The 27,643-nt window shown below is 39.1% G+C and overlaps 1 protein-coding gene and 1 non-coding gene across 4 annotated transcripts in view; one reads left to right on the top strand and one right to left on the bottom strand.

The window, feature by feature from the left end:
* Window positions 1-3,164: 3,164 nt before the first annotated feature.
* The window catches only part of ABHD3 (abhydrolase domain containing 3, phospholipase), a 66,369-nt gene continuing 41,890 nt past the window's right edge, over window positions 3,165-27,643 (bottom strand). For 2 of the 3 annotated variants that reach the window (XM_045886944.3, XM_064577847.1), the window contains 6 exons: window positions 26,029-26,074; window positions 15,701-15,813; window positions 10,212-10,385; window positions 8,069-8,117; window positions 7,824-7,989; window positions 3,165-4,028 (listed from right to left, as the gene is read on the bottom strand). In XM_045886944.3, coding sequence (XP_045742900.1) covers window positions 3,850-4,028; window positions 7,824-7,989; window positions 8,069-8,117; window positions 10,212-10,385; window positions 15,701-15,813; window positions 26,029-26,074 — 727 coding nt within the window. In that variant the 3' untranslated portion in view covers window positions 3,165-3,849. The remainder of the gene's footprint in view (window positions 4,029-7,823; window positions 7,990-8,068; window positions 8,118-10,211; window positions 10,386-15,700; window positions 15,814-26,028; window positions 26,075-27,643) is intronic. The other variant, XM_045886945.3, reaches the window with a different exon arrangement.
* LOC123853323 (small nucleolar RNA SNORA62/SNORA6 family) lies at window positions 20,557-20,708 on the top strand. The gene has a single exon (XR_006793098.1). It is a non-coding gene; the product is annotated as a small nucleolar RNA SNORA62/SNORA6 family (small nucleolar RNA).

Genomic DNA, 27,643 nt, shown 5'->3' with positions numbered 1-27,643 from the left:
GAATGATACAGCGAGCCCTGTACCCCCATACCCCAGGTTTAAGAATGAATAAGATTTTCTTTTTTTTTTTTTTAAGATTTTATTTATTTATTTGAGAGAGAAAGAATGAGACAGAGAGAGAGCATGAGAGGGGGGAGGGTCAGAGGGAGAAGCAGGCTCCCTGCCGAGCAGGGAGCCCGATGCGGGACTCGGTCCCGGGACTCCAGGATCATGACCTGAGCCGAAGGCAGTCGCTTAACCAACTGAGCCACCCAGGCACCCAAGAATGAATAAGATTTTCATTTTAAAAATGAAAATGGAAAGGGTGCCTGGATGGCTCAGTCGGTAAGGCATGTGACTCTTAATGTCAGGATCATGAGGTTCAAGCCCCATGTTGGGCGTGGAGCCTACTTAAAAAAAATTAAAAAGGAAAAAGAATAGGAAAATGGGATAGTTAAAAGAGTAAAATAGACCAGACTAGACTAGGATGGGCTACAAAATACAAGAGTGCATTACACTATGAATATTGCACATAGTAAGAGAAAGCATTGTTCCATAAAACTTGTGTGTATTTACTGAATTTAAGATATTAAAAAATGTATAGGACTCTGTCAAAATTGAAAGCCACAGTATCCATTTGTATTCCTACTGTGAATACAATGCTCTGTAAGAAGGGCTCTGCATAAATGTTTGGTGATGACAATAGCAATAGAAACGTGAGGAGCTAGCAAGAAGAAAATTACATATACACGAAGTCAACTTTTTAAAACAGGGAGCTGGCTTACACGGTAGTATTTTCATGCTAATACCTCTATTACTCAACTAATGTTGCCTAAGAACCTACTCTGTTTCAGGCGATATGCTAAGTGCGTGGGATGTAGAAATAATTAAAACACAGCCCTTCTTTCTCAGAACTTGCTATTGTTTGGAGACACAGCTGGGGAGAATAGTCTCTCCTCCATGTAAAAGAATCAACACTTGAAAATGCTCATCTCATTATAATAACTTAAACACACACACAAGCACATGCCTGTATAGCTGTATTTAATTGTTTTGTTTTATACTAATGAGATTATACCATATATATGAATCAACAGATTGTTTTTCATTAAATAATGTATCAGAAATACCTTTAAAAATAAGTACACATAGGGACTTCTGGGTGGCTCAGTCGTTAAGCGTCTGCCTTCAGCTCAGGTCATGATCTCAGGGTCCTGGGATTGAGCCCCACGTCGGGCTCCCTGCTCAGCGGGGAGCCTGCTTCTCCCTCTGTCTGCCACTCCCCCTGCTTGTGCTCTCTCTCTCTGACAAATAAATAAAATCTTAAAAAAAAAAAATAAGTACACACAGTGTTATCTCATTCTTTTTAATGGTTATATAAGTGTGAATATCATAATTTACTCATTTCTCACTAAACAGGTTGTCCTAAATGTCTGACCTATGACAAACTTGTATCTTTATACACCCTTGCTGGCTGTTCTATAGGAAAGATTCTTCAAAATGGGATTTCTAGATGTTTGGTCTTGTCTTGTAATGCTGTCAAAATTTTTTGCCTTCCAAAAAGTTGCTCATTTACATAACTTACCCACCATTGAATAACTATTTCCCCATACTTTCATCAACACTATATATTATTAGTCCTATATGTTATTAAACTTGTAATCTCATGGTCACAGATCTCTCTGTTTTTAAATTTTGCATTTCCTAAACTACTAGTGAGATTGTCCACCTTTTTATAAATTTATTGGCTATTTTTTTTTTTGAAGTGAAGTGAAAGTTTATTAAGTGAAGGTAAGAACAGAAAGAAAAAAAGCTCTCTCAAGTGAGAGGGGTCCTGAATGGGTTGCTGTATTGACTATTATTCTGTGAGTGTCCTTTGTATATCCTTGCCCATTTTTCTATCAGGTGTTTCATTACCAATTTTTAAGAGCTCTTAGCTTTGGGGGATACTAACCTACTGTATATTGCAAATGGTTTTCTCTGTCATTTTTATTCTAATTTTGTTCATGCTGGTTTTGTAGAACTGAAGTTTCCATGTTTATGTAATCACATCTGTCACTTCTTTCTATGTGGGTTCTCATTTTTATATTTTGCTTCAGATGCACCTCTCCATTCTAAAATTATACAAATTACCTCCCATGTTTTCATCTAGTGCTTTTATGGAGTAAAAAAATGTTTCTTTCTTTAACCTAGCTGGAATGAATTTTTGTATGTAGAGGGAGGTAAGCGCTACCTCCCCCATTCTAGCACTGACCAATGGGTAGACAGTTTTCTTGATGCAATTTGTTTAAAATTTAGAAGATAACTCTGAAAGGCAGGATCAGCCCCACATGAACCATACAGACTGAAAGTAATTATTACTATTGAATTAGAATATATGCTGCACAAAGAAAGCTCTGATGTTATCGGTGCTATCATCCTAGACACAGTTATAAGGAAGTCTACAAGTACATTATTAGGAACTCTCCAAAAAGTGGCATTTTTGGTAAACAATTTTGTATTAATATGCTTTTTTGTACATGGTTCTCTTAATGTGATACCTGGGTAAAAATATACATATTTTATAAACAGGTGGAAATAGTAAAAAAAAAAAGGGGGGGGGTAAGAGGTTGAATGGTATGGAAGCTACCACTCTGGGCTGGCTAGCCCAACAATCATTGCCAATCCCCTTTCCCTTGCTTGCCCACACAACACCTGGAAAAGTTGACATGCTTGATTTCCCAGCCTCCTTCTCAACCACAGTGGCCATGTGACACAGTTCCAGCCAATGGATAGATAAGTGCAAGTCTTCTATCAGATATGTCTGGCCTCACTCTTTTCCCCCTTTTCCTTTTCTGAACTCAAACGCCCCAGACAACCTGTGTCTAAGAGATAACTAGCCACCCTGCTAAGTGGAATGGAAACAGAAAAAGCCTGAGTCTTTGATGACACTGGAAACCCCTACCCCCATCCTGACCTGCCTGGAGATTTTTTATTATGCAAAATAATTAAATATCATAATTCCTAAGTCACTCTTAGACAGGTTTCTTGAAGCTGAAAGTATGTTTAATTGGTACAAATGATGTGAACCCTATTTTCTGGGAACAGTGAAACAAAACATTTTAATATTTTTTACTAATGCATTCATGATGTTAGCATAAATTATTTCTAGAGATTACTTTTTATAGATAAAGACAAAGAAACAATTTAAAATGATAGAATTTATTTTAATATATTGATATATATGTATGCACATATACTATTTTAAAAATAAGCATGTAAACTATAATCATTATAAAACATAAATCAGCCTTAATTTATTATTATCAGAATAAAAGAGCATGTATAGACCTCAGTCTAACATTGTCGCATTTGCCTTTTAAAGTTAGAATACATAAAAGATTTTAGCGCATTGTATTTTATCTTATTTCAGTTTTCACATTATCATCATTAGGTATAAATACCCTTAGGAATGTGCCAACTTATAACTTACATTCAAATAACCAAAGTCTCTTAACAGTTATTAAAGTACCATTAAGTCACCTAAAATGAGTAATCTAAAAAAATACCAGCCTAAATTAAAACCCTGAGGAATTAAAATCTTTTTTACACAATAGTTTTGGTTAAGTGCAATTCCATGTTTGACTACTTTATTTAAGGTCATACTTGGTAAGGCATAGTAAAAATAAAATCTACATAAGTTACAATTTAAATCTATATTTCATTTCTTGCTACAAAGTTGTTTTGTTTCCCCAAACAAGTAGTTTTTGCATGTCATTCTGGACCTCTTCACCACCTGCTGGCGTATCTGCTTTATATACAGTAGTTAAGATTTGTGCACTAAGCTGAGCTGCCTTTATATGGTGGTTCAGACAAAATGCACCTGAAGAGCTACATGCTTGAGAGTTCATGTCCATGCTCAACCATGGCCTGCACAAACTGCTTGAAGACTCGATCCATGTAAGTGGACTGCCTTGGCCAGATTCCCTCCAGAAAACCAATATGGCCTCCATAAGAAGTAAGGACCAAAGCAACATTAGGGTTTTGCCTGGCAGTTGCAACTGGAATAGCTTGGGGGGGAAAAAGATGAGGGAACAGGGGAAGTAAGAGAAGGAAAGGAGAAAGAAAAATACATAATTATTACCGGTTTCTATTAGGAAAAGTACATGCTTTTATTATTTCCAATCATTATAAACTGAAACACCATTACATAAATAAATATTTGTAATAAGTATGGCTAATGGAATAAGTCTAATTCATATCAACCATTTATATTCAGTTATGTACTGAACCACCATTTTTGGAAGAATCAATCCAAGTGTTTACTCATAACATAAAAGTATAAAAAGGCCCAGTCTTGTTTTGAGAAAATAAAGTAAGGTAATTCAAGGAATGGTGAATACTTATATTATGCTATAAGATTCCCACTTACGTATTACACCAGGCAAACAACAACAACAACAACTAATCTTATCACCTTTGTGAGAATTATAAATTCATTATGTATGACTTTGGTTAATTTTTTTATTTTTTTAATTTTTTTAATTAATTAATTAATTTTTTTTAAGATTTTATTTATTTGCGAGAGAGAGAATGAGAGACAGAGAACACGAGAGGGAGGAGGGTCAGAGGGAGAAGCAGACCCCCCGCTGAGCAGGGACTCGATCCCGGGACTTCAGGATCATGACCCGAGCCGAAGGCAGTCGCTTAACCAACTGAGCCACCCAGGCGCCCCTGGTTAATTTTTTTAAAGATATTTATTTATTTGTCAGAGAGAGAGAGAGCACAAGCAGGGGGAGCAGCAGAGGGAGAGGGAGAAGCAGGATCCTCACTGAGCAAGGAGCCCAATGTGGGACTCGATCCCAGGACCCTGAGATCATGACCTGAGCCGAAGGCAGACACTTAACAACTGAGCCACCCAGGCGTCCCTGACTTTGGTTAATTTTATATGATGTTAGATTCCTGAGGGGCCAATTGTTGGCCATATTAAGGACTCAAAATTATACAATAATTTATATAGTAACAACATATATAGATAGCAAAAAAGAGTGGAATGAAATACTCCCAAGTGGTAACAGTGTTTATATTTGGGTGGTTAAACACTGGTGATTATTTTTTCTTTTTCTTCCTTGTCTGACTTTTTTTTTTTTCTGAGTTTGTGATCTGAAAATTTTTTTTAAAGATTTTTATTTATTTATTTGACAGAGAGAGCGAGAGAGAGCACAAGTAGGGGGAGTGGCAGAGAGAGAGGGAGAAGCAGACTCCCCGCTGAGCAGGGAGCCCAACTCCGGGCTCAATCCCAGGACCCTGAGATCATGACCTGAGCTGAAGGCAGATGCTTAACCCACTGAGCCACCCAGGTGCTCCTTCATTGTCTGACTTTCTATTTACAGTCAGGAGAAAGAAAAATTTTATTTTGAAAATACAGCTGCTATATTTAAATAACTCTGTAGTAATGACAATCTTTTCCTATACTCTACAAAACCTATCCTGAGTAAAAACTTCACTCTAAAGGATGTGAACTGAAGTTCTTTTATTTTTATTTTTTCTCCCACGCTTAGAGTTTACAGTGAAAATGTTTTGATTTAAGAGCTATAATGAATCACAACCTGGCATGAGAAGTGTTTTAATTTCAGATACTGCTAAATGTTATCTCCTTAATTAAGGTAATGTGGTTGTTGCAGTATTTAGACTTTCATATCTTGGACGGAGTCCTAAGGGTAAATGAGCTAATTAAAGGTAACATCTCCCTACCACATACCCTTCTAATGAAGGAAAGGAAGCTGACACACTCTAGAACTGAGACCCTTATAAGATAGAGATGCTGCTGTGCCCAAATTGCCTGTTCAGATGATGCGCTCAGTTTGACCCCTTCACAACGCTCCCTGAAGAATAAACTTCAAGATCCTAAATTAAAGCCCAGCAAGCCAAGCCCCTTACTTGGGTCCTGAACTCACATCCTTAGCCAGCCCCACCTAAAGAAGAGTATCTTCTATCTTGGGATGAGGTGTGAGAGCTCAAAGGGAGGGGCAGGTGAAATGACATTTTATTTTTGCTTTTCCTTTTTCACCTTACATTAAAGGCTTTGATTTAGAATGCTTCATTTGCCTCTGATGGAATTATTATGAGTCCCAATTTCACACTCTGGATACACTCAGGAATTTCTAACACTGATAGTTACAGTCCTATCAGAAGAACAAAAGCTGTGCCACGCTGAGTGACTTGAAAGGGGCTGGCTGCCTATGCTCTCAGAGTGCAGACAACTGCCTACTATTTCAATGTGGTAAGACTGTCTTAAGGACTTGGGAAAGAATAGGGAACAATGAATTTAAATTTCAACCAAGTGGGGCAGGTTAACATGCTGAGAAATTTTGGTTGGTAAAAGAAGGGTCTGTGAAATATTAAAAAAGGAGAAGTACTACACTTCCTTAATCCAATGAAAGTAGGCTAAATAACCACCATGTAATTCAACTAATACTAAAGTTCAGTTTCATTTCTTGCTTTGTGGTGAAAGGCCAAAAAGTTCCAGTCATCTAAAGTTACTTGTGATTAATCATAAATCACACAATAAAATGATAGGTGATTTTTATTTTTATATACTTTGGGGACTTTCTGAAATGTTGACAATACCTATATGTTGTGTTTGTAGTCAGATTACCTTTTTTTTTTTTAATGAAGTACTCTGGGAAAATGTTTTTAAACTATTTGGGGGGGGGATGAGAAAAAAATTATAAAAAGCTTTTGGAGGCGCCTGGGTGGCTCAGTTGAGGCTGAGTGTCTGCCTTCAGCTCAGGTCGTGATCTCAGGGTCCTGAGATCAAGCCCTGCACTGGGGTCGGGCTCCCTACTCAGTGGGGAGCGTGCTTCTCCCTCTCCCTCTGCTGCTCCCCCTGCTTGTGCCCTTTCTGGTGCGCACTCTCTCTCAAATAAATAAATAAAATCTTAAAAAAAAAAAGCTTTGTGAAATTTCATTAGAAAAAGAATTAGAGGTCAAGTCTGCTGGTTCTTATGATGACTTCTAATCGCCTTATATTGCTTCAATGTATGAACATATGCGTATATATTTTTGCTACCAAATTCCCTATTTCTTAAATTAAGAGAGCAAGGAAGTTAATTTGGCTATAATTTTCTTTTATACAGTATCCAGGGAAAAGCGAATACTGTTTCCCTTCAAATGTGACTGAATGTGCTACACTCATTGAGATATTCAAGGACATCATGTTTATATATAAAGTCTCAAGTTCTCTTCCAGGTTAAAAGGGAGAAAAATTCCAAAGTCTTCTGCTTAAGAATCTGAAGAAGAAAAAGCAAGTGATGACAATGAACTTGTGAGGCACATAATCTGTCCAAAGAACAGTGTATCTGATTAAGAAGAAAAGGTTATAAAAAATTAGAACAAGCAAAATATTCAGAGTCATAATGCACTCGAAGCCTCTCACAATGAACTAGATAAGGGTCTGTGAAAGCATTTAAAGTGACCTCACACATTTAGATACTAAATTATTAGTATCTAGCTATTTTATTTATTGCAGTGGAAAACATTTTATATGACATTTAATTTCTCATTACTGTATTTTCTTTAAAAAAAAAAAACAAAACCAGTATTTCTAAACAGCCAATTCGGGGCGCCTGGGTGGCTCAGTCAGTTAAGCATCTGCCTTTGGCTCAGGTGATGATCCCGGGGTCCTGGGATCGAGCGCCCGCATCTGGCTCCCTGCTCGGCGGGAAGCCTGCTTCTCCCTCTCCCACTCCCCCTGCTTGTGTTCCCTCGCTGTATCTCTCTCAAATAAATAAATAAAACCTTTAAAAAAATAAAAATAGAACAGTCAATTCCTGTCAAAATGTATAGAACTATGTGAATTTTACCATGACTTGGTGAGAAAACATCATCCACAGAATTCAGACACAACACTGGAATTCCTACTGATTTCAGTCTACGATTCGGGCTGGCATCAGTATAATAATCATCAATAGTTTGGTATCCAAACATGACTGAAGTGAATCGCTTATCAAACTCTCTGATGGATTTAGCCTGAAACATAAAAACAGATGATCTCTCTTCTTGGAATCTGAAGAGGAAATCAAAATATTACATAAAGTTTCTCTCCTACCTTCATGACATGGTCCATGTCGATTTGTTTCACAAACATATGCCGGTGTCTGCAGCAAAAATAATTTCAAAGGTAAAAAATTAAGGTAAAAAAAATTAAGGTTATTGCTCTCTCCATCATACCTAAAGTACATAATAAATAACCGAACAGTCTAACACAGGGCACAAAGTGGATACTCAATGAATATTTACTTAATCAGACTCAGCAGAAGTACACTGATATTTATCCTGAAGACATTTTTGAAAAGTACTTTTATTTTTTAGAGAAAGAGTGGGGTGGAGGGGCAGAGGGAGAGAGAATCTTAAGCAGGCTCCACACCCAGCATGGAGCTTGACATGGGACTCGATCTCACATTCCTGAGATCCTGACCTGAGCCAAAATCAAGAGTTGGACGTTTAACTGACTGAGCCACCCAGGCACCCCAAGAGTACTTTTTTCTTAATTGAAGGACACTGAACTAATTTTGTAATAATAAACATAAGTATTGTTTCATAACAACACGTACCTAAACGCTGCTACTATTAAACCAATTTGGCTAAAAAGGCCTCACGTAAACCAGAAGCTTTCAACTGGATAAACCACTTGAAGACATTATTTTTAAATTGCTATGTTGAAAATTAAAATTTACATTTTATATACTTATATTTTAAATGGTGGTCATTTTTCTTTCTTTTTAAATATTTTATTTCTTTATTTTTAAGTAAGCTCTACATCCAACATGGGGCTTGAACTCACAACCCTGAGATCAGGAATCACATGCTCTACTGACTGAGCCGGCCAGGTGCCCCTAAATGGTGGTCATTTTTCTTATATAACCAGTACTTTTTTTTTTTTTTAAGATTTTATTTATTTATTTGACAGAGAGAGAGATAGCCAGAGCAGGAACACAAGCAAGGGGAGTGGGAGAGGGAGAAGCAAGCTTCCTGCCGAGCAGGGAGCCCAATGTGGGGCTCGATCCCAGGACCCTAGGATCATGACCTGAGCCGAAGGCAGCCGCTTAACCGACTGAGCCACCCAGGCGCCCCTAACCAGTACTTTAATTCCCAAATCATTTTCTTTACTGTTCTTGCTACTGGCCCCCATTTCAGTGACAATGAGTAATTAGTGATCTTTTTATTTTTATTTATATTTATTTATTTATTTATTTGAGACAGAGGGAGAGCACAGAGGGAGAGTGAGAGGGAGAAGCAGACTCCCCGCCAAGCAGAGAGCCTGATGTGGGACTCGATCCCAGGACCCCAAGATGATCTGAGCCAAAGGGAGACGCTTAACCAACTGAGCCACCCAGGCGTCCCAATTAGTGATCTTTTTAGTATTTTAAGCAATATTTTATAATCAACATCTGTAATTTAATAAATAGGCTAAGTTTAATCCAATGTTTAATGTCAGCTTTCAGGGTATCTATGGTTTTCGATAAGTCCTGTACAAATTAACTAGAATTTTTATTTAGCATTTGTATTACATTGATCAATTCACCTAAAAGCGATGGTAATAGTCATCAAAATAGAAACAGAAACACCTCTGTTCTTTGATATCACACCAACTTAAATGGTAGAAGACATACAAACAATTCCAGAAAAACTAATGCAAACATAGCATTCTGGTAACGTTAAGAACTGTGGGGGCTGAGAATATCCAAGTGAAGTGCATTCTCCTAAGCTTCTAAAACATACTATGCTTGTAAGCATATGCTTAAGAAACTATATTATTCTGCACTAAAAACACTTAATACATTGCTTACAACCTAGGAAAGAATTAGGTACTAATAGATTACCAACAGGTAGAAAATCCGGGGAAATAGCCCTCATGTTATTCAACACAGTCAATGCTAACATTTTTAGTCTTTTGGAATAATTTAGAACAGTGACAGAACAGTGATCTTCAAAGTGGGGGCACATATCCTAGGGGTTGTACCACTGAGATACAGAAAGAAAACATTACAACTTGTATTACATTTTTAGCTTATACTTAAAATATTTTACTTTTGTATATACTTATAACAAAGAATATTTGGGTATAGTAGCAAATGCATTAACATAAACATAAATATACAAATATTAGCAGTATTGTACTTTACAACTTTTTTTCTGTTGGGGAATGTAATCCAAAAGTTTGGAGACATCAGGCTTTAAAGATGACTCACTTATTAACGGAAGACTGGAGGCAAGTTGTCAAGTAGTAATTAAAAAGCAGCCAGTTGAGTGGTTTCTCCAATGACTCAGAGCAAGCAAAAGTATTCCAACCAACTGAAAAAGTTGCAGCTGCCTTCAAAGGAGTTTTTGGCCCAATTTTGCCCAGGTAATTCAAAAGCAGCATTCTAAAAGGGGGAGCAACAGGAAACTTAGTGATGAATTTGTTATCTCAAGACATCTCTTTTCTTTTAAGATTTTATTTTTTTATTTGAGATAGAGAGAGCAGGAGCAGAGGGGCAGAGGGAAAGGGAGAGACAGGATCCCCCCTGAGCAGGGAGCCTGATGCGGGACTCAATCCCAGGACCCTGAGATCATGACCTGAGCCAAAGGCAGACGCTTAACCTACTGAGCCACCCAGGTGCCCCAAGACATCTCATTTCTAACTACGGATTTTACATTAACTATGGAGAAGAAAAACATAAACCCATGTTTAAGGCCTTCATCTTGGAAAAGCATGCAAGTATTTTCATTCTTTCTTTACATTCATATAATTATTTATCTTGCAGTAGACTATATTGTGAATGGGACAAGGCATACAGTTATTACTTACATGTATATCCTTCTATGAAGAGAAATATAAGAGAAATCCCCTGTAAAAGTGGGGTTTTTCCCCTCCCTCCCTTCCTTGCCTTGCTTTTCTTTTCTTTCCTTTCCTTTTCTTTTCTTTCATTTTTAAAAATGATATTGGGGGTGGGGCGCCTGGGTGGCTCAGTCGTTATGCGTCTGCCTTCGGCTCAGGTCATGATCCCAGGGTCCTGGGATCGAGCCCTGCATCGGGCTCCCTGCTTGGCGGGAAGCCTGCTTCTCCCTCTCCTGCTCCCCCTGCTTGTGTTCCTGCTCTTGCTAACTCTCTCTCTGTCAAATCAATAAATAAAATCTTTAAAAAAAATGATATTGGGGTTTATTAAAAATATGCAAATCCTTGGGCCCCAGCTTCTAGGTGAATGTTTTAGTATTTGAGGAGTGTTTCAGGCAAACTTTCCTATAATAGGCCACAGAGTAAATATTTTGGGCCTTGCTGGCCATATAATATCTGTCATAACTACCCAACTCTATGATTGTAGTGCAAAAGTAGCTATTGATAATACATGAATGGAGATGGCTGTATTCCAACAGAACATTATATACGGATGAAATTTATTTATTTATTTATTTTTTTAAAGATTTTATTTATTTATTTATTTGAGAGAGAAAGAGAGAAACAGCATGAGAGGGGAGAGGGTCAGAGAGAGAAGCAGCCTCCCCGTTAAGCTGGGAGCCCGATGTGGGACTTGATCCCAGGACTCCGGGATCCTGACCTGAGTCGAAGGCAGTTGCTTAACCAACTGAGCCACCCAGGTGCCCTATATGGATGAAATTTAAATTTCATGTAATTTTCACATGATACAAGCTATTCTTCTTTTGATTTTTTCCAACCATTTAATTTTAATTTTTTAAAAGATTTATCTATTTGAGAGAGAGCATGAGAAAGAGAGAAAGAGAGACAGCACACAAGCTGGGGGAGAGGCAGAGGGAGAGGGAAAAGCAGACTCCCCACTGTGCAGGGAGTCCTTCGCAGGGCTTGATCCTAGGACCCTGGGACCATGACCTGAGCCTAAGGCAGATGCCTAACCTACTGAGCCACCCAGATGCCTCATTTATTTATTTTTTTACAAACTTTATTTATATAGGGAGAGAGAGAGTGTGTGCATGTGAGCCAGGGGGAGAGGCAGAGGGAGAGGGAGAGAGAATCTTAAGCAGGCTCCATTCCCAGTGCAGAGCTGACATGGGGCTCGATCTCACAACCCTGAGATCATGACCTGAGCTGAAATCGGGAGTTGGATGCTTAACTGAGCCACTCAGGCCCCTATTTTTCAACCATTTAAAAATATAAGAACCATTCTTACCTCTTGAACAAAAACAGACAGATTGCCAGATTTGGCCTGCAGGCTGTGCTATGCCAACCTTTGGCATAGATGAGAGAGCATGAAGGAATGGTTTTCAGACAGGGTTGCACATTGGAATCACCTGCGGAGCTTTCAAAATTATTATAGACATCTGGGTTTAAGTTCAGAGATTGTGAGTAATCGGTCTGAGTGGGCATCCTGGTTGCCTCTGAGCCCTTGCTCCCTAAAGTAAGTCTCTAAAGGGCTCCCTAGCATAGAGTTAGACTTTCTGAGTTGTGGCAGAGCTCCTTGCCCTCAAAGTCACTTGTTTTCTCTTCCTACTCTTTCCTGTTTTTTGTCCTTAATTATCACACATTTTCCCTTTTCTTTGGTTCTATCAATTTTCCTGATTTTAATCTAGTTCTATTTTGGTAAGAGGGACAAGAATGGGGTTTAATCTAATACTAATGTCAGAAATCTAAGTTTAACATTACCAACTAAGAGAAAGAATGAGAATTTAAATTCAGTTAGTCATTATATTTTCCATTCTTTATTTCTCCAATTGCCTAGGTTCTGAAATAGGAGAAATGGGTAAAAATTCTGTCTCCTTCTCTTTCCCAGCCCAAGTGGCTTGCAGAGTGAATGTGATGAGGTTTTAGATAAAAAATGGAAATTGTGTTTCTACAAATGACTCTTAATAATGACTGCACTCCTGGGATACAGGACTGTGGTTCACTAAGTCATTTAAAGAATGATGTTTACTCTCCTGCAAAGCATTCATTCTAGAGTCCTACTTTTGGTCGTCCTATTCTTTGGCTGGAAGTCAGAGAGTGCCAGGAAGTTGGTATAATGGGCAAATTGGAAGGGTTGGAAGGGAAGCTCTCAGGAGTAGGAAGGACCATAGTATCCACGACCAAGTACTTCTTGACTATTATTCAGGAGAAAAATAATATCAAGATGTTACTCCAAAAGAGGATGCTTTATTTTGACAGAGAAAGGACTCCATTTTTTCACCCAAAGAGAGAGCCAGAAAAAGAATCCATGAGTTAAGAGACTTAAGAGGCATATCAACCCCAATGTATGGACCTTATCTGGTTCCTGACTCAAACACAGTGTAAAACCAACCAACCAACCAACCAACCATCAAGTGGGGAAATGTGACACTGACAAAATATTTGATGAATTTTAGGAATTATTGTTAGTTTTGTTCAGGTGTGATAATGGTACTGTGTGTATGTATGTGTGTGTATATGTGTTTTAAAGAGCGACTACCTTTAGAGATACCTACTAAAATATTTATAAATGATATCTGAGATTTATTTAAGATAATCAGAGTTGGGGAGGAATGGAGGGTGATACTGATAAACAAGATTATCCATGAGTTGATAATTACTGAAGCTGTGTGAAGAGGGTTGATTATTATTGAAGCCAGGTGGTTAGTGGTTAGTATATATGGGGGATCATTATACTCTTCTCTTTTACATATACTTAGAATTTTCTATACATTCTTTAAAGCTTGTTTACCAACTCAATGGGAGACTGAAATCTGACTGGGTCTAGCATGGTGTGGATTCCTTGGCTAGACTCAGTTCTGGCTTAAATCCCCTACTTGGTCCCAGGCATCACAGGCTTGTGGATTACCCGAGTCTACAGGGGCCCTGGATATTAGGATCTTCGACAGACTATGCTTTTGTCTGTTGCATTTCCAAAAGAAAAAAAAAATGTGTCAAGCTATAAAACACATCCCCAAGTGGTAAGCCCACTCGGGAACATGTCACAGTGCTAGGCAACTAGAAAGGGTGCTTCCTTCAAACAATTTACAAGACATTATTATTCAACCAGCTGCAAGGCTAATGGTCAAGTTCTGCCTTCAGGCACTGAGGCTTCAAAGCGACATGAATAGGCATTTCCCAGGAGCTTCTGAATAGAGAATCTGGGCCTGTTTATGTAAGGTCTGGCCTTTAAAAAGTCAAGACTTTTTATGATTAAGGGAAAAAGTTCAGCCGGCACCCTGTCCTCTACAGTTCAATTATAGGGCAAAGGAAAGAGAAATACATTGAGCACAATTCAGAGATTCTGCCTGGGTTTTCTGCACTGATTCAGATTTCTTCCTTTAGTAGGTCAAGTCAGACCTTCCATGCTAATGTAAGAAATGTAGTCTTCTCTTTTTAGTTTTATGTTTATCAGAATCTAAAAAGCTATGGTTAAAGACTATTTTTCAGAATCTATCATTTGTAAAGCCTGTTCATTTTCAAGTAAATATGCTCCTAAAATGTTCTGAAAATTGAAATGGCAGATAAATCAATTACAAAATTAAGAAAAAATACCATTTTCTACCTCATGTGTTTGCTGATTTTATTTTATTTTTTTAAAGATTTTATTTATTTATTTTGACAGAGAGAGAGAGACAGCGAGAGAGGGAACACAAGCAGGGGGAGTGGGAGAGGGAGAGGAAGAAGCAGGCTTTCCACGGAGCAGGGAGCCCGATGCGGGGCTCGATCCCAGGACTCTGGGATCATGACCTGAGCCGAAGGCAGACTTTTTTTTTTTTTTTAGGATTTTATTTATTTATTTGACAGAGAGAGACACAGCGAGAGAGGGAACACAGGCAGGGGGAGAAGTAGAAGCAGGCTTCCCGCCGAGCAGGGAGCCCAATGTGAGGCTCAATCCCAGGACTCTGGGACCATGACCTGAGCCGAAGGCTGGCGCTTAACTGACTGAGCCACCCAGGCGCCCCCCGAAGGCAGATGCTTAACGACTGAGCCACCCAGGCACCCTGTTTGCTGATTTTAAAAAGTCAGTTTTGGAACAAGCATTTAGGGGATCTAAGCATATGAAATTCCAGATAATCAAAATTTTGTATTTTATTAAGTTCATAATCACTGGAACATAAAAAATATACATGATTATTAGTAGAAATGAATAAATATGGCATAGATGTTCCAACTAAGCCCCAGTGTAACTGCAAGAAGCACAAATTATAAAAATATTCATATGCTTAAAAGAGCAGCTGTAGTAAGGGTTAACAATAAAACGTCAGAGTTTCTAGGAGAGCATTCCAGGGTAGGCCCAACTGCCCAGCAACAAAACAAAACAAACAAAAACACCACCACCTGGAGAAAAAAAAATTTTTGAAGGCCTCTTCAGCCGGAGAGAGCAAGAAGTGATTATTTCTATGCCTGGAGTGATGAAAGTCAGTCTCCGAGGTCAGCTTCCAGCGTGGTGCCGGAGGACACACTTACAGGGACAGCTGGGAGTCCATCAGGGAAGCTGAAGGTCACCATGGCAGCTCCCAAGTGATGGAAATCAACGTCAACAAGCCTTCAGGCTCCCACAACCCTGAGGATCCCAAGGAGATACTTGCATCCTTTTCACCACAGAGCCATAGTTGCCAAGGCAAATAGCAACATTCGCCTGGATGAACTTCTTCCTTCATTCAACCACATGTGGTAAAATCAGATAAAAATAATCCAACATTCATTTTTAAAATGTCTTTGTAGCTTATAGTCTCCTGAAAGAAGCACTCAGTAAGGCCACTTGTCTCTCAGACATTTTAGAAAGGAAAAAAACCTTACCCTCCCATCGACACCCCTGCTGCCAGGAAAGGAGCAGAAGGGTACAGACTGTGCACGTGGTGAATAACTGTCTCCAGGTCTTCCGTGTTAGCACAACAGTAAGTCCTTGGTGTCTGTAAGGAGAGACAGGTAAAGCGCAAAATTTTAAATTATGAGGTTCATGATTTGTATAATGCAGAAATGTAAAAAGAGCAAGAAGACAAATATGAGAAAATAAACCTTTGCATATACAAGCTATCATATTCACATCTTGCAGTATATGCCATTTCAAGTCAACACTGTCCTGAGTTGGCACTAACCAAAAGACTTTGGTCATGCAAGGAAGGCTTGACAGACGGAGGGCAAGACCAACACAAATACCTTAAATGAAATAGAATACACAGTACCATATTCAAATGTGTCTCCAACCCAACAAGGACAGAGTCAATTTAGGAAGAAAAAGTGAAGAATTACACTTTTTTTTTTGAAAGCAACAAAAAAATTATGCCTGACAAAGCCGAAGTAATTCTTTATTTAAAAAAAAATAAGCAAGCAAGCAAACAAAAGAGACTTGACAAGGATGCCACAAAATTTTTAAGTTGTGGCTGGCTTCTAACTGGGGAACTGTTTTCCTTGTCCTAAGTGCTGTCCACCAAGGAGGGAGTGTGGTTTTTTGGCACTGCTTTCCCTCTAGATAAGGCAATTTCCAGTTGCATTTATTGATCACATATGTTCTTTTACAATAATATATCCACAGAGCCCCAGCTGCACTACACTGCAACAGACACTTAATATGTTAAAATATGTAAAGCTGACTATGCCTCAATCCATAACGCATTAAAACAAATGGTTTTCACGTGAACTTCATCAATAAGAGCTCTGTTTCTAGCAGGAAAGCTTCACAAATGCTTTGTTTGAGCTGCGGGAGGAGAGGGCAATCCTCTCTGTAGAATAAATGTGAGCGCGTGTACATGAATATGTGTGAGTGTGCATTTGTGAGATAAAATAACCAGAAACTGAATAACACGGAGAGGAATCTGGTTAACACTGCTCTAATAAAAACAGGGACCTGGACCATCTTGACTTTACTATTCCAATAAACCATGATCTCAAGGTCATGTTCACCCACCATTCAATCGCCAATGCGAAGCCTGAGACATCCACAGTTTTTAACGATCCTACCAATTAAACTCAAGCCTAAAACACTACCCACTGCCAATATCATCTTTTTGAGGTCTGCAAATATGAAACTCTGCAAAAGACAAATGTTAACCTGATAAGATTTACAGTGGCTAAGTTATTAAATAATTAAGTTTGTCTCTACAAAACCCTGAGGAAGTTCCCATTATTATATCTATTTTATATAGGAAACTGAATTTAGAGACGTTAAAAGACTCCTGGCACACCTTACGAGCTAATACGAGACTAAGCTGAGATACTTTTAAAAAAATCCTTTGTGATTAAGTGCATTTGAAGGGCACAAATTCAATGTAAAATCTAAATGGAATAATATCTAGCACCATGCTCATTCACAGAGACTGCACAATTTGTCACAAGAATTCAGGTGAAGAAATCCTTACATGGTATTTTTATTACATGTGAGTCTATTCACACTGCATGGCTTTAACATTTCTGAATTATTTGCGACAGTCACATGTACTCTCGTCACGCAGGCTTGAAGTGAATGCATGCACACACATGGGTACACACGAATATAAACATAGACGTCAGGGTATGAGAAAAATGGCCTGTGGAAAATGATTAAGATCAGAGAATCTTAGTGCCAGGAAGGACCTGGTTCCTTATTTACACGCGAGGAAATTGAGGTCAGCAAGGTTGAGTAATTCGCCAAAGGTCACAAAGCAGCAGAGCCTGGATCACCTGTTTGTAGTAAGCACACGACTTCTTGTAAAGCACTGGGATACCATGAGGGATTCAGTTAATAAGTCAGCATCTGGTACCCTCAGATACAGGAACTGATTTTGTCTGTAAATGTTTTTCTCCAGATGGGTTACATTAATATCAAATCTGACAATACTCCATGGATCAAAGTCGCCAGAACTCTGAAATTCAGCCAATCCAGAGCCTTTCTGGCATGGTCCTGCCTCCCGCCAGCTACCCCCTTGGCTCCTGTGATGGCGCTACCCCGTTCTCCTCCTGCTGCTGGCTTTCCACTTCCCGCCTGCTTCCCGTCATTCTCCCCACAACCCCAGTGTGAATACTCACTCCCAAAAGTCTTGTCTTAGGCCTGCCTCTGCTTCTCTGGTTAATACTTGATTCCTGAGGGTCTTACCTACCTTCCTGGCTTCATCAGACCACCGCTAGGCAACGACCAAACCAACTCTCCACCCTCTCACCTGATCTAGAGCTCCAGATCCAAACTTCCAAGTTCTAGCAGGCAGCTTCACTACTGTGTTCTGTCACTACTTCAAACTTAAAATGCCCCAAAGTAAACTCTTCTATGAACACTATAATGCTCCTCCTAACTTCCCATTTTTTAAAAAATAAATGACACCTATATTTGCCTAGTTAAAACTGTAGGTGACATTGCCTTCTCCCTTTCCCTTAATCTCATAGCCAATGAATTGCCAAGTCCTGTAGCTTCTTCCTCAGTGTCTTTTTCGGGAAACACCGGAAATCCCTTCTTTCCACTCTAGTCAAGGCCTGGTATGTTAGAGTCTCCTGGAAGAGCCCCTGAGACAGACAGGATGCGAGTGCAAGCAGTTCATTTGGAAGGTGAGACCAGGAAGCACCAGTTGGGGAATGGTGAACTGAGTCAGGGAGGGTAGGAAGTCAATAAAGACTATGGGACCAAGGCAGTTTGTGGCTATGGGTGACGGGGGACCCAATCCTCTTGAGGCACTTTGGGACACCATGTGAGTATGGCTCAAAATTATCCCAAACGAGTGGCGAGACAGCTGGGTTCCACCAGTCCCCTTCAGCCATTGGTTGAAGGCTGCTCCTGGAGGATGTTTACTTGCTGGCACTCCTGGTTGGCCCTGAGCACAGGTCCAGCAGGCTCCCGTGGCCAGAGAGGCCCCCGTCAAAGAGATGTGAGCGTTTGCAGGTGACAGTCATCAGGTACGCGTGCATGGGAATGGTAAGTGCCCCAAGGGTAAAGATGTGACAAGTCTATGGCACCGACTGTCTCTGCTACCAGGCCTTTTCACCTCTCACTCGGACGGCTGTAGTAACGACTTAACTAGTTAACTCCCAGCCTTTGCTCATAACCACCCCTACTCATATCTCCCACTCACTGGCTGATTAATCCTCCTAAAGAACATTTCTAGCTCTAATCATGACAGCGTTTTTGCTTAGAACTCTTCATTAGCTTCCCACTGCTGACTGAATTAAGGACACATTCTTCTGCCAAGTGTTCAAGGCCCTCCACAGTATGTCAAGCAACCTTTCCAGCTCTGGATTTTACCATTTCTCCATAGGAACAGAGTCACGTCAATGAGACACCACTATTGTCTTGTGTGCTGGCCTCATAATATCCTTGCTACCTGTGTGGACACTTCATCTGCCAAGTGTCCTTCACCGTCAACTCTGCCTGTTGAAATCATGCCTTGCGTAAATATCAGGTAAACGGCCAAGACTTGGCCCCTGGTCTTCATGACATCACAACCTTCCCCACTCTACCCCTAATTGTCCCAGCAAGTCTGCTCCTGGCCCACATTATCTACTACCTGTCTATCTACTACTATCTTACCTCTATCTCTGACAGTCAGTAGATACTTGTTGAATTGAACTGAAATACACAGGACTGAAAAATGAGAAGGCCTGATTAGTAACTTCTGATATGCAAAACTATGTGGTTATATCACATGACCTCTTGCTACTTAATGGTTCCAACAGGAAACATCATATGCCTTCTTTCTTCACAGGACTTGAGATCACTAAAGAAGGGTCTTCATCCAGGATACACAGCAAAGACACTAATGGGGGCCATACACTGAATTCGTAGGCCTGGCAGAAATTTTCTTCAGGTCTAAAAATATAACTAGCAGCTTTTTAGACAAAACGTTAGTTAATTCTCAGTTGCTAGGGCTACTAATGCAACCAGCAACTAATCCTATTGCAGTAATTCCTGTCTTTTTCCATGCTTCCAGAACAGAAGTAGAGTAAGCCATATCTAATGAGAAAAGGGATTAAGGGAGACCTTGCAGCATTCAGCTGTGTGGTAAAAACTCTTTTACAGTGAGACGAGGATGGGAAAGGTATTCTGGAAAAATGAAGAAAATCTAAAGGACAGATAATCTTCCAGCAGGTGTTTGGGCATAAATATTTTAAAAGTTAGAATACTTTGAAAATAATTACAAACCAAGATTGTTCAAATTGTTCAACTGCAGCTATGATCTGAGAGAAACAATAGTAATTTGTTTAATGGCTTTTAGAGGTTCGTTCAAAAAAATCACTGAAGAGAATAATGAAGTAAAATTAATTCTAATTATTCACACAGATGGGAAAAGAGTAAAGCATATATTTTATATTCATCTGTGGACTACATATAATCTATCCTTCTTAATCCACTTCCAAAAAGTAGACAAACTGAGTTCTCCCTAACCTGAAAGAGAATTTTCCTGTCCTGGTTTAGAGGTCATTTGTTTTAAAATGTAAATTTCATTTAAAAGGTGGTGTTCTTTTGTTTGTTTGTTTGTTTGTCTTCGGTCTAGAAACAAATTAAAATGCACCCTGTTAATCAGGTAGCCTGACTCTCCCTAGCTATTCTGGAAGGAGATGAATTTGCTAATCTGCTGTATAAGCCATAATCCAGGACCCTTCTCTCAGTGCTGGAGTGGTCTCACATCCAGTACTGAACTGGGCCCGCTAGGATTTTAGTTTTCCATCCAGCAATATGAAAACTGAAAAAGACACTTCCATGTTTTTTTATAAAATCATTTCAATTCCAGCTGGCCGATGAACTTACAAGTGTAGGTGGTGTGCTACCCGAGGGGCAAGTCTTTTGCTAACACCACAAGCGTCTCTGGCTCCATGAGGGGAGTTTGATAGTATTTTTGCTACAAGTAAAATACTACTAATAATAATTTCAATTTCACTTTTATTTTATTGTAATGTCTGATAATCATCAGGAGCTTAGAATATTTCATTTTACAGCCTTCCTCTCTCAAGTATTTAAAGATCTGTACTGAAGTATTGGGTAAGATGCTGCTCAAAGGAACTCTGTGATTCTTGTGTGCACCTAGGCGCCCAGAAGAAGCAATTCTTTCATGAGTATGAATCATGCTTCTCTGCTGATCTCTGCAGCATGTTTTTGTTGTAGCTGCTGTTTTGTTTTCATTTCACCCACCCCCAGTCTAGTACCTAGTGATCTGCCCAACTCGTTAGGAAAACTGATCTTATTTTTAGAAGATGTCATTAAATAGGAAGTCAGAGAAAACAACAGGAGGCACACATAAATCAAACTGGCACTTTAATGAATAGTCATTTTTTCTAGTCGTTGATAGACAGGTAAAATGACCAAATGTCTCAAAGTGCGCGGGACTTTGATCGTTTCTTAAAATAACCAGCCACAAAACAAAGGACCCCAAGAAATATCCTGGCCACCTCTGAGGCCAAGATGGCCTAGGTGCCCCATTCCCACTCATTTCTACATGGCTACACGCATACGCACTCATGCTCCACAGTGACACCACGGTTTTGTTAGCGGCTTGGAGCAGACCAGCCAGGTAGACAGGAGTTATGCTTGGTGCAAGCGCCTAAGAAGCAAGTCTCCTGCCCCACCCTGGCTGGGTTTGGAGCCAGAGGTGGCTCGCCAGGAAGGGGGGCTGCCACCTCACAGCAGTCTTCAGCCCTGCCTGTACTTTAGACTCACTGCGGAGTGTCGAGACAAATCACAGACACTTGGACTCCACCCCGGACCAAATGAGTCAGGATCTCGGGGGTGGGGGTGGGGGGGAATGGGGTCCAGGGATCAGTGTTTTTAAAGCTTCCCAGAGGATTCTAATGTGCAGCCAGGGCTGAGAACCAACTGCGTGGAGAATAGAAGAATAGAGAAACAGGGTGAGAGCAGAAGAATAAAGAAATAGGGTGAGAGCTGAGCCAAGAGAGGAGAAGGCTGCAGTGACGCAGCACACAGGGAAGTCCTGCCAAACACTGCATAGCTTATAGAATCACCTGGCCCCGATAAAGCACTCAATAAATGGTAGCTAGCTATTAAATTATTATTACTACTCCTAGAAATTCTTCAATTATTTAAACATTCTTCCTTATTTGAAAATTGTTTAACTACAGAGAATTGTACAGTCTTTTGTGTACCCACCACTTACAAGTGTCAATATTACTGAACTGGACCTAGCAATGTTAGGAAAAAAAACTCGAAAGGATTCAATACATTCATACCCATATCTGGCTGAGATCAAGCCTTCCTGGGTTGTTCTGATTGGGGTGGAGGAACGAGGGAGAGGTAATTTTTGGAGCATTTAGGAAAGAGCAGACCTGGATGGGGTGCAATGATGTTTAGTAGGGAGGTATCGGGTATGGGAAAGAGAGTGCCTGAAGGTGTGAGTCTGACAAATGAACTGTGTCCTGACTGGCCCTGCCCTCTATATTCCTCCCCTTAGACCATAAGGAAGGTCCTTAATCCCTTCTGAATGCCTACTTCAGAAAATGGAACTCAGGAGGGGAGAGAGCACTATATCCTTCCCATCCCATTAGCTTCCAAAGCTAAGGTGGAAAAGCTCAGTAGGAAACAAGAGCCGATTTCTGTAGATCTGCGTCCTTAGGGAACCATCCATTATCTGATGTTGAGGTAGGAACCCTCTTGTTGAAAACCCCTTTGATCTCTAACCCCGGATTTTCAGCCTGACTTGACTTAAAGCCAGTGCTGAAAGGTAAAGACATTCCAACAAACAGCCTGAGTTCCTGCCCGGAGACCACTAATCAGTTTTATGACCTCAGGCCTGTCACCCCACTTGTCCAGAGGCGTCCTCATCTAAAAAATGAGCTTTTCAGGATTAGAGGATCCCAAGTGCCAGGCCAGGATGAGATAAGCACTGGTGTCAGAATGTAATAAGCACGCCGCTTCTCTCACTGAGAGAATATTGTTCTACGACACTCTCCGTCTCCTATAGCTAACAGCCCCAGGGAGGGCAATGTGCCGGCTTCTCACTTGCTATTGAGCAAGACTTTTGGCTTTTCCACAATTCTGCAATGTGTAATTGGAAATCAGGACAATATGGTAGTGGAAAATTCTTTTCTTATTCTCCTCTTCAGGAGTCATAGTAATCCCTATGAATTCTAAGTATATCACCAACATACTTCAGCAAAACTTTTCCTTTTGCATTTCTTCCACTCCTAGGAGAACTGCTCACTCTAACTTCCATTTCATCTTTACTAGCTCTTTTAGGTTAATTTCAGTTAGAGAATGTGCCTTCCTGTTTGATCTTTGCTGATTCATCTTTTGTTCTTTTTTATGCCCACAGGAAGGTCTTACTTACTTTGGGTCTGAGCTACATTAAATCCTTTCTGGAACAAGGTGAGGTATAAATAAAATAAGAGTTCCTCTAGTCTGAAACAGTAATTGTTCACAGCTCTAAGGGCAGAAAGAAGAGGATTATCAAGGGAACTAAATATCAAAGATAGCTCTAATAATCAATACTGGCATCTCATTTTTGTGATCTATTAGGGTACAAGAAGTATATATTAAATTATAATTAATTTATTCCCTTAAATTTCTTTTTTAAAGCAGTTGTTTTCAAGCATATAATTGTAATTACATTTCGGTCATTTTACATCTTTATTCTTTTTAAAATTAGATTACGTTAGCCTTTGTGATACGGATAATTGCTGGAGGTACTAGTTCATCAGGATCCAACCCAGTGCTCTGTATAAGACTCCAGAGACCAAGCTACTCTTACCCTCTCATTTAGAACTCTAAATTCTTTAATATAAAATAGAAGTTTTATAAAATAAAAATTTTAAAGTGTTTATCTGTATACTATCCCTTTGTAAGAACTCGAGATATTCTTGGAGATTTTTCAAAAAACCAATTAATGTGATGGGTAAAAGTTACTGGGTTTGTTGCATTCTTTCAAAGTTAACTTCCAATTAACTTCCATTTAACTATGCTAAGGGTAGAAGGTTTTTCAAGCTTCTTGCTCTTCTTTTCTCTCCTCCTTTCTTGTGTTGTGTTTCAAGATTCTATCCATAGACCTCCCCCTTTTGCTGTTCAAGCCATCCCTGAGCAATCTCGACCACTCCTGAGCTCCAGGTTTCACTTTGTACCAACAGTCTGTTTCTTTCTGTAGCTTGTACATCTCTCCTGAGGCCCAGTCTACGATACCCAACTGTTTATTAGAAATTTCCACCTGGATGATCTCAAAGCACCCGAAATCTCTAAAACTGAAATTTTTTTACACCAAAAAAATCTTCAAAATCTGGCCCAACCCCTCTAGAAGAATCCCTGTCACTTCCTGAATGAGAGGGAGTATAACATAATGGTCAAGACCATAAGCACACAGTCAGACTACATGGGTTTGAATCCTGGGTCTGAATTTCCTGGCTAGGGCATGTTCTTTTTTTTTTTTTTTTTTTTTTTTTTTGTGGCTAGGGCATGTTCTTAACCTACTTGTGCCTCACTTTCTTCAGCTGGTAAATGGGGGTGATGATGGCTATGCTTAACTAAACCATTGCGTTGTTACTACGGTTGAACATTAAATACAAAAAGACATAACTGATACATTCTAAGGACTCAGTAAACATTCAATAAAATCATCATCATCATTATCCCTCCACCAGTAAGTACATGCTCTTACATATCTCACTCTTTATGCTGAGAAAGCCTCTCTATTCCCTCTCTTGGTTCAATATCACAGCCTTCAAGATCCAACTGAAACTCACCTCCACTACGATGTTCTCCCACCTCCCCCAGGCAGTTCGTTATGCCCTCTCTTTAGGCTCAACAATCTTTATACGTCCTCATACAGTTACATTTAGCACACTGTATTGCATATATTTTCAAATATCCAAACTCTGTCCTACAACTTAAGTGAAAGCTCCTAAAGGTTAAGGTTGCATCTAATATCGTGTACACTCCTCACCATATTGTCTTGTCTAGTGTCTAATTTAATAGGCAAACAAAACAGCTTTGCTGAATGAACAGATCTTTGTCCCTCACTTTATGAGACTGAATGGACTTTACTTTGCAACACATTATTTTCTTGAGAGCCTCAGAATGCCCTTCCCATTTTTGTATCCTGGAAGCACCTAGAAGGAGACACAGCAGACAAGAGCTGCTCAGAAATGATTTCGTGGGTCCAGGGTCACAGTGACAAATTCAAATCTTTCCCTTTAAGAGTACCTGCCATTTGTCTACAAGATTTCTAAAGGGCTGGACTAAAAAAGGAAATGTGAACCTTCACATCAAACTATGTATTGTGAGGTGCTTGAGAGAGAACATAAACATTTTATAACTTTAATTTTTGAAATCATATTGATCTTGATTCCCTCCAGGACCCAAGTCCCTATAAAGCAAAGTGCAAGAGCCCTTTTCCCCCTAAGTTTTCATAAAGTACTGACATTGGCAACATGATTACACATTTTTATTTCCAGCGTGACTTAATTATTTATAGTCTTAATATCATTCTCTATCAATGACTCAAAAAAAAAAAAGGTTTCTTTCAATTCTGGTAGAATTGTCTTTGACCTATTGGAGTGGTAAGGGATTAACAGTTGAAAATCTTCAAAAAAATTTCAGTCAATATGAGTTCTCACTCCAACTCACAGGTTTAACATCAGATAGAATGATGATTTTCTAAGAGGTGGGAGAACCTCTAGCAAAAACTTAATGGGTTAGAGCAAAAAAAAACTGAGTAAATAAAAAGATTTAAATAATATTTCCTCTATGTAAACTCTGGCTGTCAAATAGGCATATACCATACAGTCAATCCATTTCATGACAAAAGTAAATTTCTTAAGTGAAAAAAAAGTATCATCATATTGGCTGATTTGTTTTGTATCAGTTAATTTTTAAAGAAAATGTGTTTTGCATTAAAAATAATGTAGATTAGTATCTACTGATGTTAAAATATAGTAAGTATAAAAGTTATAAAATAGAACTTTAGCTTCTATAAAAACAGAAATACATTACATATATTTTAATTATGATGGACAATTTGGATATACATAGGCTAAGGGAATTCCCCTGGTTGTATAATTACGAGTCTTATAAATTTCCTTTTCTTGTAGTTGCTTATCTGTATTTTTCCACAGTGAACTTGTATTGTACACACAGTTATTTTAAATAAAGAAGAACGTGCTTTTCATTATAAAACTAGAAATCATTCTTTTAAAAATTAAGCTGTTGTCATTAATTTAAATTTACTTACCAAGAGATTCTCCCCTGCCACTCCTCTGTTGTTAAAAACCACACATCTAAAAACCAGGAAAGTAATGTTTGTTATTTTTACACATGATTCTTGCTCACAATATAATACATATTAAAATCATGCTAGTGGCACTGTTTTAGGGTATTAAAAGATTTTTAAAAATCTATTCCACAGACATGAGAATGTTTGACAACTTCACCTAAATGCATTAAAATATATTTCCACTTCTCTAACTTCAATATGTGAGTTCAAATCAGAAAATTGTATATTGAAGTGATGTTAAATTTTCCTATGAAAAGCAGAATTTTTACAACTTCTTCCTATGCATATGTGTAGGCCTCCAATAAATGTTATTAAAACAATTCTAAATACAAGTCAAATTTATTTATTTATTTAGTTAGTTAGTTTTTATTTATTTAAGTAATCTCTACATCCAACATGGGGCTCGAACTCAGGACCCCAAGCTCAAGAGTCACACGGTCCCCTCACTGAGCCAGCCAGGTGCCCCGGTACAAGCCAAATTTAAAAGTTTTTGCCTCAAACTAAAAAAAAAAAAAAAAAAAGCCCTCTACCTATCCTATTTGTAACATTAAGCATCTATTCCTATTCTAAGAAATAGCTATTATTCCCTCAAGACTTGACAGACACAGAGACTGGAATTTTACCTGAGGTGAAAACATTAGCACAGGTAGAGCTGCAAGGAACCTCGCATCTGAGCTGGTAGGAAGGGCCCCCACTATGTTACTGTTTGGTGTTCAGTTGACCTCAGGGAAGAAAGACAGACTGTGTTCCCTATAATCTTGTTTGTCTCTCCTGAATCAATGGTCATATGCAAAGGGCTTAGAGCAGTGTAGGGTCATGGTAAGTATACAGGAAAGTTAGTTATTAAGAGCAATGGTAATTGTAGGGACATGGTAGCTTCAGGAAGTCATTCTGCATTTAAATTATTTAATTCTCATTTAACTTTCAGTCAGCCAGAACCTCAGATATGTATTTTTTGCCATCCTCAAACCAAATCCTGACTCGCGTCTACAGGATTCTCTTTGATTGAGTGAATCTATATTCATGTTGATTAAAATTCATTTTGTTTTTGTCTGTATACTTATCCAATCAATCAAGGCCACTTAAGGTTCTAATTCCCTTCTTTCAGGGTGTTGCTGATCACTGGGTTCTGACTGCCTTACACAACACTCACAACTAACTCTTATGGTAGGGGGAGGGGTTAGATTTCAATGTGGTATTCAGGATATGTTTCTGCAAAGGAATTCTTTCTTTCTTCCTTCCTTTCTTTTTTTTTTTAAGATTTTATTTATTTTTTGACAGAGAGAGACAGGGAGAGAGGGAACACAAGCAGGGGGAGTGGGAGAGGGAGAAGCAGGCTTCCCACCAAGCAGGGAGCCCGATGCGGGGCTTGATCCCAGGACCCTGGGATCATGACCTGAGCCGAAGGCAGACTTTTTTTTTTTTTTTTTTTTAGGATTTTATTTATTTATTTGACAAAGAGAGACTTTGTTTTCAGCTGCTTAGTTTGTGGTAATTTGTCATAGGGAACTAATACATGTGGAATATATTTTTCCATCCTTTCACTTTCAACCTATTTTTGTCTTTGATGCTA

This window comes from Mirounga angustirostris, unplaced genomic scaffold (genome assembly GCF_029215605.1).
Source record: "Mirounga angustirostris isolate CCGP_5_RB_7025 unplaced genomic scaffold, mMirAng1.0.hap1 SCAF_14, whole genome shotgun sequence".
Classification (NCBI taxonomy): domain Eukaryota; kingdom Metazoa; phylum Chordata; class Mammalia; order Carnivora; family Phocidae; genus Mirounga; species Mirounga angustirostris.
The sequence above is the reverse complement of the archived record's forward strand: the minus strand, read 5'-3'. Positions and strand labels throughout refer to the sequence as shown.